General features: G+C 39.5%; 1 protein-coding gene across 4 annotated transcripts in view; it reads right to left on the bottom strand.

Moving 5' to 3' along the window:
- Positions 1–16,967, bottom strand: part of LOC136259080 (U3 small nucleolar RNA-associated protein 14 homolog B-like) — a 28,245-nt gene that overhangs the window by 7,867 nt on the left and 3,411 nt on the right. For all 4 annotated transcript variants that reach the window (XM_066052499.1, XM_066052500.1, XM_066052501.1 and 1 more), the window contains exons 6-13: positions 3,501–3,554; positions 3,376–3,453; positions 3,207–3,284; positions 3,036–3,158; positions 2,895–2,989; positions 2,764–2,848; positions 371–445; positions 153–320 (exon numbers count right to left, since the gene is read on the bottom strand). In XM_066052499.1, the coding sequence (XP_065908571.1) occupies positions 153–320; positions 371–445; positions 2,764–2,848; positions 2,895–2,989; positions 3,036–3,158; positions 3,207–3,284; positions 3,376–3,453; positions 3,501–3,554 (756 nt within the window). The remainder of the gene's footprint in view (positions 1–152; positions 321–370; positions 446–2,763; positions 2,849–2,894; positions 2,990–3,035; positions 3,159–3,206; positions 3,285–3,375; positions 3,454–3,500; positions 3,555–16,967) is intronic.

The raw sequence follows: 16,967 nt of genomic DNA, 5'->3' as shown, positions 1-16,967 counted from the left end.
GGGTTGTGTCCGCCGAATCCTGAATAGTACAACACACACACACATGCACACACACACATCACACTGGTGGATACAGACGGATAGACAGACAGACAGACTGATTGTGCTGCGTTACAATTGTACAAAGTGTAATCCCAACAGAACTAACTCACATGACCCATCCAAGGGTTGTCAGATTCATCCAATAGTAGTTCATCTCCCAGCCCCTCCCCTTCATCATTGTCACTATGGTCACTGTCATCTTGGTCACTATCCTGTGAAAATGCCTTCTGTTTGAGCTGGTTACCAAGGTGACGTTGTTCTGTGATAGCTTGTCTGGTCTGTAAAGTAGCCAATCAGAACACTTGCAGTGAGATGTTAACATGGTTACCATGGTATCCTTGTGTTTCCTAGCAGCCCTCTGTGACCACTTTGACTTGTTGCCATGTTTCAGTGTCATTCTCTCCTAGCAATGGTAGTTATGATAACAACTGCTAACACTACAAAGTTACTATGAGAACAAATTTAGTATGATCAAAGAGTTAGGGTAGAAAAACTTGTAACATTTTCTACCTGAACAGTAAGAACTGCCTTGTAAGGTCTACAGCAAAGGAGGGCAGAAGTGCTTTAGACGCTACTTAAAAATATTTACCTTAATTGCATAGTTCTGTTAAAAATCTCACGTGAACCTCAAATAGTCTCAATACAAAACCAGCAGATGGTGGGGTTCAGTGGGGTTAACTAGATTTTTAGATCATACTTCGTGTAAGGATTAAGGTGATGTAATTAGTTTCGCAAAAACGCTTAGTTTTCTAGACAAAATCGACGAAACACTATTTCACGCGTAGCGAGTTTAGCACTAACCAGGTATGTTTATTGTAAGCAAAACAATGATGCCAAGCTTTGTTACATCGTCCACACATTTAGCTGATGCTGAAAAACAAGGGTTTACATAGTTCATTTTAACAGCACTTAAGGCCCTTCCACCCTCCTCTGGGTCTACAGATTAAGATTATACAAGTTTAAGGAAAAATTAGGAATTTAAAGTTCGATTAGAGATCATAGAAAAAAAAGTAGGGAAACAAGGGAGGTCACCTACACCTGCAGATATGCTAGTGAACATTTAATCCCTAATCCCCAAGACCAAGACTTAATTAGTGATTAAATGTTCACTAGTATATCTGCAGGTGTAGGCTACCTCCCTTGTTTCCCTACTTTTTTCTATGATCCTTAATCGAACTTGAAATTCCAAAATTTTTCCTTAAACTTGCTTGTTAACTTTGTTTTGTAACATTACTGTAAACCCACGCATACCGCATCAAAAGAAAGGATGGCACCAGAATTAACGTTTTTGTATGAATGGCGCGTGCGCCACAGCTATCAAATATTGCTTCAAAAGTGAAGCGGTCATTATGCTTCGCTTTCAGTTATGTTCAGCCTATTAGACAGTGCTACAGACGAAAAACAGTAGAAGAATTGTCTCTGCAATCAATCCAGTAACCATGGAAAATACGGATGATTCCCATTTACAAACGTACAGTATGGAAGCCATGCATCGCGCTACCACGAATCGACACCTTGGGCTGTCAGCAAAAAGGAATTGGACACAAAGGAGGACAAAGGTAAGTCATGATGTGTGCATTGTATGTACTGCGGCATGCCAAAAGGCACGTCTCGGGACAAAGTTACGTCAAACAGTGAAAAAATCAAGCCCATAGTCTTAGCCGTTATCGAGTTACGCTTGCCTGAAGGCAGGTAGGCAGGCAGGCGGGCAGTAGTAAATCCCATTGAATAATTTTTTAAAGAAAATTCCTAACGATTTATTGGAAGCCTGTAGCATCGTACTGAAGGCACTTTTGGGCTTGGTTATACCTAACTAATACTGTCAAGGTTCCAGGATGGAGTTGTGAAGCTGGTTTTTGGGTGAATTTTTTGGCTAAGAAAATTCCCAAATCTCCATGATTCCTAATAATACAGTACGGTACAGTATGATAGTCTGTTTGTGTGCACCTGAGCCCTCCCTCGTTTCTTGTTAATATGGGCCAGTTGTGTGCACCTGAGCCCTCGTTTCTTGTTAATATGGGCCAGTTGCCCAAACATTTAGTATTGTGAAGCCCTTTAAATGCCATTGTCACTGTTTATCAAAAACCTAACCCTAACCCTTTGATATGGGCAAGAACAAGCGAGTTAGGATGGACGAGATTCACCCCATGTTTACAACATGAAAACATGACTTGTTCCAGTACAAAACCATTGGGAGTGAACACATGTTCACCTCTTTGATATTACCATATTTGGAGGGGGCTCAGCTGAATACATACTGACTATATAGGTTGTAGTGATTTGCAAAAGAGAATTTATACAATTAACACATGATGAACTTTATTATTACAAATCAGAAGGTTACGTGAGCAATGGTATAGTGATGGTGTAGTATGCCCCAGCAAGACACCACCACCCTAACCATTTCAGGTACTCGAACTGGAATAACTTGCCAACTTCAGATATGTGAGTTGGAAAACTTTGACATTTTTACTAACAAATTACTAAACTTAATATAGCTGTACTGTAATCATGTGTACATGTGTAATTTTCCTTGGGACATTATTTGCACCCTGGGCGCATCGGCATGCCACTGCCCAGTAACAATAATAAACCCTCTACTTACAATAAATAAATAAACCCTCATCTTAGGGTCCATCCACATAATGTCTGTTGGGGCTCGTGAAATAACAAAAATGTTGAGGTCATTTTATAGGTGGAGATTAAAGTGTGCATGGATACCTTAGCCCTTATCTTGTCAGCTCTCTCAACATCATCAGTCTGATTGGCTAGTTTTGACTGTTTCTTACGTTGTATCTTGTGAAACCTGTACAATCTCCATGGTAACTACATCACTTCTGTTTAGTACCCACCTTTTACTCTTAATTCTTTTCTCCCTGCGATATTTCTGTTCTTGATAAGTTAGTAATGCTCTGACCTTCTGTAACTCACGACGACGTTGTCTAGCCTGTATCGCCATGGTAACATGTTCATAATTACCCTTAATAATGCACCTCTTCAATATTCATCTTATCAAGTGCCTTTTGTTCAGCTACTGTTAATCCCTGGTTGGTTACCGTAGCAGCATCACTGTTCCTTAGCAACCCAGCTATCTCCATCTCAAGAGGAGTACGAGGCTGAAGCCATACAACTCATAAAAATAGTAATGTAATCAGTTATATTACTTCAAATGATGTCACAAGAGAAGCCACATTAGTGACCTCGTACGATGTGTCTTGTAATGGAAATACCAAGTGATCAGCCTAGTCAGCATATCAAAATATAAAGATAAGGATAATAAGTTAGGATACTATAACAAGTCAGGATATTATAGGATACAAATCAGGATATTACCTCTCTGTTTTTCTTAACAATTGGCTGCCATCTTGACAACTCATGTGATGCTTCACGATATGATGCTTCTCGTTGCAACTATGGAAACACTTTTTCACAACTCATTCTAACCAATCAGATTACACCTTGTCCACTTGATGATTAGGTAATGGTTGTTCTAATTGATGAACATCTAACTTCTGTGTAAATAAATATATAATTATAAAGGACTTTGTGTGGGATAATCAAAGCAAAAAAAGTGTTCTATATTCACCATACAAGCACAAGTGTTCTATATTGGGTAGTTATAGAACTGCCAGGTCTATTTTGTAGGCTGATAGCCTACTTTGAGTGAGTAATCACTCATTCTGGTCAGTACAACCAATCAACCAAACCAGTGTAGGCTGATAGCCTGACTGTGCTGGCTGACCAGTCAACCCAACCAGTAATAGCAAAACCACTGGATTTAATTTATAGACGCACTTGAAGATTTCGATGATGGTTGCTTGTGGTCAGCAGCAGTGAACATTCTTAGTATGTTTAGTCCACATAAACAGACGAGTCCTATGAATATCACAGAAATCAAAGTACCACAATCAAAAACTTCTTAGTTGTTTAGAAGATAGAACAGTGCAACACAGGTGAAATGCCTATTCTACCGATGATAACACTACTCTGTGGGTTTCTAATTGTTTTGTGTGTCTTGTGTGTATCTCAAGTTTACGGATAAAGCACTGTCTTTTGCTTGTGCTATACGGGAAATATAGCACTCAAAGAGTGGTCTCGAGATGAAATATAGTACTCAGCTTCGCCTCGTGCTATATTTGTCTCTCGCCCACTCTTTTCGTGCTATATTTCCTGTACAGCACTCACAGCAGTGCTTTATCTAGTAATATATACTGTACAACATTGCGTGGATGAGATCAAAAGGAAAAGTGTACTTGCTTTGTTTCAAATAGTGCTTTATAGCCCAAAGAGTGCTTCATTGTACGATTAAGCACAGTTGCCCACATGCTCTAGTGCAGGCTAATAGCCCACAGCACTCACGTCAGATTTGTAGTATTGTAAGACACACACTACTGTGTGTCTTGATATATGTAGTACCGTATAGCAGGTTTTTATTGTGCCTATAAATTATCACGAATCTTTAAAACGCAACACAAATTTCTGCGAACACAGCTATCCGCAAAAAATAAAATCTGCTGATTTTATTATTTCTATTATCAGAAACGCTGTAAAGTCACGGCACCGTGACTAGACATTTTGCTGCTAAAGTCACGGCACCGTGACTAGACATTTTGCTGCTAAAGTCACGGCACCGTGACTGGACATTTTGCTGCTAAAGTCACGGCACCGTGACTGGACATTTTGCTGCTAAAGTCACGGCACCGTGACTAGACATTTTGCTGCTAAAGTCACGGCACCGTGACTGGACATTTTGCTGCTAAAGTCACGGCACCGTGACTAGACATTTTGCTGCTAAAGTCACGGCACCGTGACTGGACATTTTGCTGCTAAAGTCACGGCACCGCAACTGGACATTTTGCTGCTAAAGTCACGGCACCGCGACTGGACATTTTGCTGCTAAAGTCATGGCACCGCGACTGGACATTTTGCTGCTAAAGTCACAGCACCGTGACTGGACATTTTGCTGCTAAAGTCACGGCACCGTGACTAGACATTTTGCTGCTAAAGTCACGGCACCGTGACTGGACATTTTGCTGCTAAAGTCACGGCACCGTGACTAGACATTTTGCTGCTAAAGTCACGGCACCGCAACTGGACATTTTGCTGCTAAAGTCACGGCACTGCGACTGGACATTTTGCTGCTAAAGTCACGGCACCGCGACTGGACATTTTGCTGCTAAAGTCACGGCACCGCAACTGGACATTTTGCTGCTAAAGTCACGGCACCGCGACTGGACATTTTGCTGCTAAAGTCACGGCACTGCGACTGGACATTTTGCTGCTAAAGTCACGGCACCGCAACTGGACATTTTGCTGCTAAAGTCACGGCACCGCGACTGGACATTTTGCTGCTAAAGTCACGGCACCGCAACTGGACATTTTGCTGCTAAAGTCACGGCACCGCGACTGGACATTTTGCTGCTAAAGTCACGGCACCGCGACTGGACATTTTGCTGCTAAAGTCACGGCACAGCGACTGGACATTTTGCTGCTAAAGTCACGGCACCGCGACTGGACATTTTGCTGCTAAAGTCACGGCACCGTGACTGGACATTTTGCTGCTAAAGTCACGGCACCGTGACTGGACATTTTGCTGCTAAAGTCACGGCACCGTGACTGGACATTTTGCTGCTAAAGTCACGGCACCGTGACTGGACATTTTGCTGCTAAATTCACGGCACCGTGACTGGACATTTTGCTGCTAAAGTCACGGCACCGTGACTGGACATTTTGCTGCTAAAGTCACGGCACCGTGACTGGACATTTTGCTGCTAAAGTCACGGCACCGTGACTAGACATTTTGCTGCTAAAGTCACGGCACCGTGACTGGACATTTTGCTGCTAAAGTCACGGCACCGTGACTAGACATTTTGCTGCTAAAGTCACGGCACCGTGACTAGACATTTTGCTGCTAAAGTCACGGCACCGTGACTAGACATTTTGCTGCTAAAGTCACGGCGCAGTCACCCAGAATTCACACACTAGTTGTATGAAAGTAAGTTTTTGTTGAGTTTGAGGCAAGCTAGGGTTGGCAGGAGTCTAGTATTCCCTGAGTATTCGACTTTAGGGGATGCGTCTTGTACTTTAGAGTTAGTGTTAGGGTAACGGTTCAGGTTTAGCTTCTACTTTACTGGTTATTTATAGGCTTCTTCGTGAATGACATATATAAGGTACAAACTCTAAGGGAGTAGGGTAGCTGGTACCGCAGTGATACAGTGGTAGAGCACTGGGCTAGAGTATGGGACGTGCCAGGTTTGAGCCTCTCTTTAGCCAAACTTCTTTGTTTCTTCGTTTTCTTGGTTTTTTTGTCTAAGTTTTTTTTATTCACGTGATTGCCGTGACTCTAGGCACAGCCTACTAGAAACGCATTGAAAGAGGAGATGTAAGCATTGTTAAGCAGTTATATACATGGCTGTCATGGAGATGTAAACATTGTTAAACAGTTATATACATAGCTATCATGTTTATAAAGATATTTTGGACTCCTATCATTGGCTAGGAACTTACTTGTGAGGATGTGTGCCGCTGAGGGATGACCCAACAGCAGAGATGCCAACCTCTGAACAATTTTAGGAGTGAGACCTCAAATACTACCAGTAATATGGACCAGACTCCAGTGCAGCTCCAGGAGTTTTGGTAGTGAAGACCAACAACAAAAAAAGTCGCTGCATGCTCAAAGTAGAAAAATAAGCACAGGGCTGTCCAATTTTAAGCACAGGGCTAACTATTAAGCAGATCAGGTGTGATAACTGAAAGAGTGAGAAACAGAGGGCTGGGTGTGAGAGCGTGAGATTACTAGCAAAGAGTGAGACTCACGTCTAATGTGTGAGAGTTGGCATGTCTGCGGCCAACAGTAGTGGGTGCGCCCTCTCAAGGATATGCGGTTCGTTTTCGTTTCATGGTGGCACAACAATAAGTATCGAGTTACAGTATACGGTAAGAATGCACAAAAAGTTGAAAACACACAAGACAGAATTAGCGCAAATTTAATTAGCGCGGCTAGCCACTATTTGCGAAAATAAAGTCTTCTCAGTAAAAACCCACTATATGGTATTGTATGACACACTACTGTGTGTCTTGATAGACAGTAGACTGCAAAATAAGTTACGTTTCGTAATTATAATTACGCTGTAGTAGTGTAATTACAAAAGCGTAATTAAGAATTATGAACTATTGGTAAATATGAATATATTGTAAATATGGCTGGTGAAAAACCACTTTATTGAATAATTACAGATTACGGTCAAAATGTAATTACAGTACAAACATGCGTAATTACTTAGTAATCACATCGTAATTATATTTACGAAACGTAAGTTTTTTTTTGCAACCTACTGTAGCATTCTGATAACCTTTCATTGTATGAGTTATCAACTGATGAACACTATTAGCAGATATGGTGTATGAGGTTCGCATTGTGGTCACCTTGTGGTCACCTACGCCTTCAATGAGCTAAAGACAACTCCAAGTGAATGAAACAAATAGTGCAATAGTTAACTGCTAACGTCTGTGACCTACAGTAAACCCTCAATATTCATTTATCCAAAATGAAATGACTGTTCTATTGGAGTATTTTGAGCACCGGTGTATGTTCTATTAGAGTATTTCAACAGTGTGTATAAATGTATGGGCTTTTATAATCCTACTTGCATTGGTACCTGCCATACGTGCAGTACCATCAACATTTTAATGCCAGGCCAAGCATTAAACACCAGCACTGCTCATGTAGTACATGGTGATGTCACATTTTTAAAGAGCATGAGGTTTCCTTATGCCATCCTGCTGCAAAACCACTACAGTTTATTGTTTGTGGTTTTGACAGGAATGTAGTTCAATTATTCAGTGCATCTTCCCTACCAGTGACTTCAACGTGCTGTATAGAACAAACGAAACCTTTGCTGCTTTACATGCAGGACAATTAATGCAACAATAATTAATATATTGGGAACCAAGAGTAAATATTAGTGTCTTATATTTGCTGTGTAGCATGCACGTTGATAGTGCTTTAAAGTACATGATCCTTATGTAGTACATGATCCTTATGTAGTACATGATCCTTATGTGGTACATGATCCTTATGTGGTACATGATCCTTATGTGGTACATGATCCTTATGTGGTACATGATCCTTATGTTGTACATGATCCTTATGTAGTACATGATCCTTATGTAGTACATGATCCTTATGTAGTACATGATCCTTATGTAGTACATGATCCTTATGTGGTACATGATCCTTATGTAGTACATGATCCTTATGTAGTACATGATCCTTATGTGGTACATGATCCTTATGTGGTACATGATCCTTATGTGGTACATGATCCTTATGTGGTACATGATCCTTATGTGGTACATGATCCTTACGTAGTACATGATCCTTACGTAGTACATGATCCTTACGTAGTACATGATCCTTATGTGGTACATGATCCTTATGTGGTACATGATCCTTATGTGGTACATGATCCTTATGTGGTACATGATCCTTATGTTGTACATGATCCTTATGTAGTACATGATCCTTATGTAGTACATGATCCTTATGTAGTACATATAGTGAAATAATGAGTATGCAAGGCTAATTAGTTAAACTGTATGGAGCTAAGGGAATATACCTACGTGGTGTACACATGGTACAGTTTCAGTTTCTACATGATGTTTACTTTACTGACTGTCACAAAGAGAAATGAATTTGGGCATAATTTAAAGCCATCTGATGGTGCAGTGACACACATACCTCTTGCCATACAAAAACGCACAGTGTAATTGACCACTAAGATAATGTATGGTCCTATAGAGTGATTATAGTGAAACAGTTGTGCCAGGTCAGATGCAGCTCCTCAGTATGCACAGTAGAATCTGTCCAATCATGCAAGCTGCCTATTACTACAGCAGTATTGAGGTAAGTCTGAACAAACAGTTTTTCATGTCAGTGTACACCTATGTACTTAAAACAATAATGTAGATATTCTGGATACTGGTGAAAGAAGCTTTTACCTACTCTAATACAACACACTGGACCAACACACAGATGGACAAATATGTTGGCAATTTGTCTGCCCTGTCCCAAAAGTGCTATAAGAGTCCCTATGATGTGAGGCAGTTAAGTGCCAGTGTTGAAAAACTGAGCATAAGAGTTTGTAGAAGAAGACTCGCATGGAACAGATAGAGCAAAAAGGTGCATCAAAAAGGTCCCAAAAGTGAAAAAAAGTTATGACCTAGGCGGGGATTGAACCCTGGCTGGTTATAATAATTTGGAGTTAAGGGAGGTGCACAAATCGCCACAGTTGTTTATCTGTGGTTTTGACAGGAATGTAGCTCAACTTTTCCATGATCCCTCCCTACACCAGTGCCTTCATTGCCCTATAAAGAGCGAACAAAAGCACGTATTGATTTGCTACAACAAAAGTGGAGTTGCCAGATGATAGGCGTTTAAATTTTGCCAAAGTCCCGTGTCAATACGTACTTTGCATGCCAAGATACGATGAGCTAAAAGTCGTGTTTAAAACGGTGTGCACAAAAAGGTACCGAGTAGAAAGAAAAAATGCTGACACGTGGATTCAAACCCACGACCTCTTACACGCTAGTCAGGCATTCTACCACTTGAGCAGTATGTGCTGTGGTTTTCAAAGGAATGCTGCTCAAGTTTTCTCTACACCTTGGCCTTCTACGCGCTGTAGAGAACGAACGGAAGCACGCGTGAACTTGCGGTAACAAACTTGAAGTAGGCGGATGATGAGTGCTTCATGTTGGGCACATGATGTGTTGATATGGACAGTTCCAGGCGAGTAATCGGCGTGACGGACAAACGGACAGCTTTTCAGTTTTATATATCATACCGTACAATGGTACTGTATAGTAGGGATAATGAGGGTGTGGGCGTGGTCCACAAAGAAAAATCTACCCAAAATCATCTTCAGAAATCCTTCACGGCCATTTCACAGTATTGGTCAGGTATAAACAAGCCCAAATTTCAGAACGACCCGAAACGTTTCTGACAAGGTGCTACAAATTTTTTTAAATATATTATTTTAGCAAATTTTCTACTGCCTCACTGCCTGCCTCACTGATGCGTTCAGTCAAGTGTAGTGGAAAACTGGCTACAGCTACAACCTTGCTTCTTTGGCGGAAACGCTTCAAATTTTGTGGAGAAAAAAACCTTTCACAATATTAAATACCTACGATGTGTGCGCTACTGTCTTACTGTTTTATCTTCGATCCTTCTTTATCGTGGCCATCTCTCATGGGTACGGCTTCTATCAAAGCACGCACACCACAGCACCCCAACATATTGGAATAAACGTGTAGCATAATTGTAGCAAGCACGTGATTTTAATGTTGGGATACACCTCGGGATATGCTGCTGCCTGTTCAACATCGCCACTACACGCGTAAGGATTAGAGTGTTTGCTTTGGCTCGAAGGTGGTTTCTTTTCCGAGTTTAAAAACTGGTTGTATATGGCGCCTCTCTACAGACTCTATGGCTAGCTTTCCCAGAGCACTTTTCAGGCATACTACAACTGAAAAACACCGTAGTAGGCCTCATAGGCTCGCATATCTCGTCGTCTAGAAAGTGAGCGTGACCCATACTTATGCGAACTAAAAGTAAGAGCAGCCCTGAGGCTTTGTTGAGAGAATTAGTGGAAAATAATACTGTAGACACACTATAAAACAGTTGAAAAGATACTTCTGTGGGTAATGGGTTGTTTAACGCGGTTTGTTAAAAATCTGCATCCTTAGGAATGTTTAGCTGTGTATTTCGAGAATTGCAGAGGGGAGGTGAATTACTAAATACGGTTATTCAATAAAATTTACAACAGAAGTACACAAACAAGTGCAAGAAAAAATTAGGAATTTTCCATATGAGTAGGGACTGCAGCAATAAAAAGCACTGAAACAAGCCACTGAGACAAAACACAGCTGAATGATTGCATTTTAATCCCTACTTTAACCATACATCATAGCAGGCTAAAGTAGGGATTAAAATGTAATCATTCAGTTGTGTTTTGTCTCAGCGGCTTGTTTCAGTGCTTTTTATTGCTGCAGTCCCTACTCATATGAAAAATCCCTAAATTTTTCTTGCACTTGTATAGATGTGACCCGCTGTGTGAAAACCCGACTTGTATAGAGATTCTGTTTTAGAGATTAATACCATTGAAAGACATTGGGTAAAAATTTGTGCTACATAAATAACTTTATACAACGTTTTAATCACTTCAGTAAACAGTGAAGGAAAACTCAAATCAAATAATCCAATATAGCAGTGGATTATCCTCTTCACACAGAGTAGGAGTATCTTTGTTTTGTTTCTGTACCATGGAGCAAGCGTGGGTTACGCGTGTTTACGTTGCTGTAAAACGTAACTTTATCATCGCCGTTTCTAAGCTTAAACAGCACAGCATGGGTGTATTTACTGTAAGTCAAAAACTATACCTTGATAAATGCCCCAATATAGAATGGCACAAGTCCCAACTCTGTAGCCCATTACACTCTAGAGTTATGATCAATTAAACGAGTGCCTATAATTTTTTTTCCATATACGCACTGTACAAATTGATTGTTTTGCTCTTCCATTGCTATAACTCCAAAACTGCTCACCAGAAATGGCTGAAACATTAACAGCCCATTGGTGTTTCCCTCTAGACAACAAAAATGTCATAAAATGAAACAAACTACTCTAATAAAGCAGTCACAGTATTCAGAGAAGCAGTGTAGCAAACTATGAAGTTGTAAATAAGGATTTTATGTGCTTTATCAGTGATACAATCTATACTGTATTATTTAGTGGAGGCATTTCTAGTGCTCTTTGTAATGAGCACTGTATAATGGACTGAACAATGAAACATAATAGCCACTTCATGTAATTGATAGTTTGGTGAAAATGTTCATGATAATGAAGTCTGGCACCATTCTCATCTTTGATGTGGTATACACAACTCACCTTTGATGTGGTATACAGGTTGACTTGTCATAATTGTGCAAACACAAGGAAAATGGAATTTGAAGTTCAATTGTGGATCATATAACTAAAAGGAAGAAAGTCACCTGATGATATACTAGTGGATCTTCAGGTGTTTTCTTGTTTCACTACTTCTTATGGTAAGTCAAACTTGAAATCTCTGTACTCCAGTTCTGTGATAGCCCAATGGTCTCAGGTAATAGTGGAAATGATCAGATACATGTAAATTGTTATATGAAGCCCCACACATTCATATACAGAGCTCTATTGAAATATTGTAATGTAACATACACACTAGTTCCTGTAGTAGTGGAAATGTTCAGATACGTAAATTGTAATATGTGATCCGCTGAGCAAAACCTGACTTGCTTGAATTTTCCTCGAATTACTTAATTTTCTGTAACTATATTCTGATTGTTTGAGTGTGTGTTTCTTCGTTCTCGTAGCTGTTTGTTTGGTATAGTTGCATGTTGTGTGTGGGGATGCACCCTGTACAGGCTTATGCCTTTTGTGTGAATTCTGTCATTGACAAAATTGATAATAAATAAAACAAGTTGATGTTGTGCTACTCCACAAAACCAGGCACCATGCAGCTAGCTAACTCATCTGGAATTAACCAATAGGTTTTTGGTTGTGCAGTATATAATTAATATATTGTAATTCCCGGATTTCTTAATTCATGAAATTTTCATAATTCTTCAATTACGTTGCTATGCACTGCTAAGGAAGCACTTGTTAAACAAACTGACATATTTCAACAGAAGTATCTTCTAAACTGTTTTATAGTTTGACTATTGTGTTTTTTCCCACAAATTCTCTCAACAAAGCCTTGGAGCTGCTCTTCATTTTTGTTTGCGAATGTAGGGATACACCCCCTTCCCAACTGGAAGGGATAGGCTATTCCTGGTAGTCTACAAGGCTAGCACTGTTGTTTCTCAATTGTTAAACGCCTGTAAAACCCGAAGGGAAGATAATTCACAAAGTCGCCACACTCGTATTTCAGACTGCTGAAAAAAACCACAAGTTTACCTGTGCGGAAGTTTAGTACAGCCTTCATTTTGCTTTTATTTCTTACGTAAAAGCTGCTTTTACCATTTAATGATTTTACTCACGTGGGTGCGTATGGACAAACATAGATAGGTAGATAGGTAAACACACTTCTATGAAAACAATTTCAGTAAAGTAGGTGTGCTCCCATAGCTGGCCTTTTGGTGCGTGCCTGGTTTAAAAACACTTTAGTTTTAGCTTAAAATGATTAACAGAAGTTGTCAACACACATCAAAAGGAATTGAAAGGGATATATTGACTGCTTTATTAGAGTATTTCGATATTTACAATCAGAATATTGCAAGGAGGGCTCCACCCCCCCCAGGTTGCTACACCTATGCACCCTGTGATCACCATGTGGTCAGCTTCAAGAGCAGAGCCTTCAATGAGCTAAAGACAATTTCAAGTGACCATGAAATAAATAGTGTAATAGTTAAATATTACCTGAGACCATTGGGGGTTGGGATAATCACAGAACTGGAGTACAGAGATTTCAAGTTTGACTTGTCACAAAAAGTAGTGAACAAGAAAACACCTGAAGATCCACTAGTATATCATCAGGTGACTTTCTTCCTTTCAGTTCTATGAACTATAATTGAACCAAGAGTTCATAATACAAGCATTTTTAAAAAAATGTTAATTTAAAATGAAGTAGGGATCTATGCAATAAAAAGTAGTGAAACAAGAGATTAATGATGGTGTTACAGCATAGCTTGGTGGGAAAGTCCCTACTTTTGGCATTCAGCTGAATTATAGCTAATGTGCCAAAGTAGGGACTTTCCCATCGAGCCATGCTGTAATACCATCATTCATCTCTTGTTTCACTACTTTCTATTGCATAGATCCCTACTTCATTTTTATATTAACAATTTTTTAAATACCAGTTTGTTTAGTTTTTTGTTGTAGCACAGCTAGTTACAGTGTAACTTGTGAACTAGCTATTAAGTTACTGTACAACTTATTAAAGTATGCACTAGCTGTGCCAAAATTGGAAGCGCACAGGCCTGTAGTAGCGTGCATAGCTTATCTTTGATCGTAGTAGCAGTGGTGCTCAGATCTATGGCCTGACGGTCCCCATTCTATTCACCCCGGCCGGAAGTTGTTTGGACGAAGAGGCCCTTTCAGTTGTCTGGAGCTTAGTCTCGACTAACAGGATGAAGTAATACAATTTCCACTTGAGTACTATCCAATTACTCGCTGATCTCGCCATCCGGCTGAGTCAGTGTGTTCAGAAGAACAAGCCATCTAGTATCAGTCTGTCTATTAAGTAACAAATCTCTTCGTCGACAGATATTGGTAAAAGTCGAAGTGACAACTCAGCAGTCTTAATGTTTCACCATAGCAACATCTGAAATTATATAGCGCTTGCTCTTTCAACAGCATAAGCGCTTTCTGAAATAATTTTGTGCAGAAAAGCATTGAAACGGAAAATTAACACCTTGGTATGGTTTCAATGCTTGAAGAAGACAACCAACCTGATTGAGATAAAAGGAAAGACAAGGCGCACAGGGCGTACACTTGTCAGAATCCCAAAAGGCACATCCCACTGATGAGTTTGTTGTTGTGGCGTAAAATGGTCACCGTGCTCTTCTTCGTTTGGGCTCTAGGCTTGCAACTGTGGTCAATAAGTGAGTGAGTGAGTGAGACAAAATTTCAAGTTTTGGAGGTTTTTTAAAAAAATTTTCTTTATCCAGTCACCGGAAAGAGTTTTCTTGCTTTTAATACTGTATTTCATGTTAGATGGACTAATATTATTCCGTAAAGGTGATTTTCGTAGTGTAAGATGTGAGGAATTTTAGGCAGCGCACGTTATTTTCGGGGGAATCCTTACTTACACAGTACTACCGTACTGTTTGACTACTATAAACTTTTAAAGCTTTAGAGCACATAATAATAACCATTGTCCCTAGCAACCTGAATTTCCCATTATTTTTAGGTGATAACATCTGAAGTTACTTATCCAAATTTTGAAAGGATAGCATATATGTCACAAAACATAACATTTTAAAATTTGTGGTTTTCCATACATATCTATCTAAAGGAGCTACAGCTGCCCCTTCTGGGCAATCAAATAAATGAGGTATGGAGAAACCAAAATTCCTAAGAATTCATATATCAATTCTACATAATTTGTAGGTGTGAATGTCAACAATAATCTCTCCAAGTTTTAAATGGATAGTGTATAGGTCATAAGATATGACATCCTTCGAGTCCCATGATTTGTGTGATTACTGAGAAGGGGCAACTGGTGTCATTCTCATAGACAATGTATGGGAAAATTACAACTTCAAAATGTCATGTCAGGGTGCCTCTCAGGGCATCTGGATTCAGTGGAATGGAATGGTGGAATGGAATGGAATGGTGGAATGGTACTTAGATAATTTCAATTAGTGATCACCTCTTTAAAAAGACCACCTCTTTATAAAGACCGTTTAACTTTAATATCTGAATTGTTGTTTTAGAGCCTTATAAGACAGTCTTATTGACGAATTGTGTGTCACATGTTATGTCCCCTAGAAAAGCCAGTGATATCTGATTTATGATACAATACAGTAATAGCTATATACCCCATATAAAAACAGCTTGGCTATACAAAAAGATGTGTCCACGAAACTAAAAGCAACTGACAACTAAAGGAGCTAATATCTGGTGAGGCCAAGAAATGAATGTTGATATATATTGGCAACTAAGTATAATTTACAATAATCTTGGTCCTTTATCATTGACTTGTGCAGTCTGACTGTATTCCCAATTAATTCCCTGTAAATCTAATAGGCTAGTAAATTGGTACCTTTCTCAATAGTCCAGCATTGTAGAGGGTGGCTAAATTACTAGCCAATTAGAGCTACAGGAAATTAATTAGGAATGCAGCAAGACTGTACGAGTCAATGAAAAAGGACCAAATGTTTATAAATTATAGCGAGTTATTTGTCAGTATTTCTTGGCCTCACCCAAATATTAGTTCCTTTAGTTGTCAGTTACTTTTAGTTTGATGGGGGCGTCACTTTTGTACACCCAAACTGTTTTTGCATGGGGTATATTGCTGTATTACAAATCAGATATTACTCTGACTTTTCTAGGCATGTGGCACACAACTGATCAGTAAGACCATTCTATGGGGATACACTCTAAAACAACAAGATAGCAGCAATTTAAACATTAAAGTAAAACGGTCTTTATAAAGATGTGGTCTTTGTTAGAAGGTGGTCTTTATAAAGAGGTGACCACCAATTGAAATTAACAAAGTACCGTTCCATTCCACCATTCCATTCCAGTCCATCTTTCCATTCCACCGAATCCAGACGCCCCATATCTCATGACTTATATATGCTTTCCTTTTAAAACTTGGAAAAGTGACTTAAGACATTGACACCTACAAATAATGTAAAAATTAGGTTGCTAGGGGCAATGGTTAATTTTTTTCCCTTATAATGAAATTTGTTTATTCCATTTTACACAAGTACGACAAGTCAACCTGTATACCACATCAAAGGTGAGTTGTGTATACCACATCAAAGATGAGTTGTGTATACCACATCAAAGATGAGAATGGTGCCAGACTTCATTATCATGAACATTTTCACCAAACTATCAATTACACCATGAAGTGGCTATTATGTTTCATTGTTCAGTCCATTATACAGCATTACAAACAATATGAGAAGTGCATCAGCAGTCAATCCAGTCATCATGGAGAGTACAAACCATAAATGTCTAGGATTGCCCGGACAATTCCCATTGTCTTAATCTGTCCTTACAGGATGTCCCAAGACAAACCTGTTCTGTCCTATAAATTTGGAATTTTCAACTAGAGTAGGGACCATACCACATTGATAAAAAGTACTGAATCAAGTTGGAGTAGTCCATGATATTAAATCAGTAAAACAATAAGAAGTGTTATATCCCTACCATGCAT

Source organism: Dysidea avara, chromosome 6 (genome assembly GCF_963678975.1).
Source record: "Dysidea avara chromosome 6, odDysAvar1.4, whole genome shotgun sequence".
NCBI classification, from domain to species: Eukaryota; Metazoa; Porifera; class Demospongiae; order Dictyoceratida; family Dysideidae; genus Dysidea; species Dysidea avara.
Note: the sequence above shows the minus strand (reverse complement) of the source record. Positions and strands in the feature narration are given on the sequence as shown.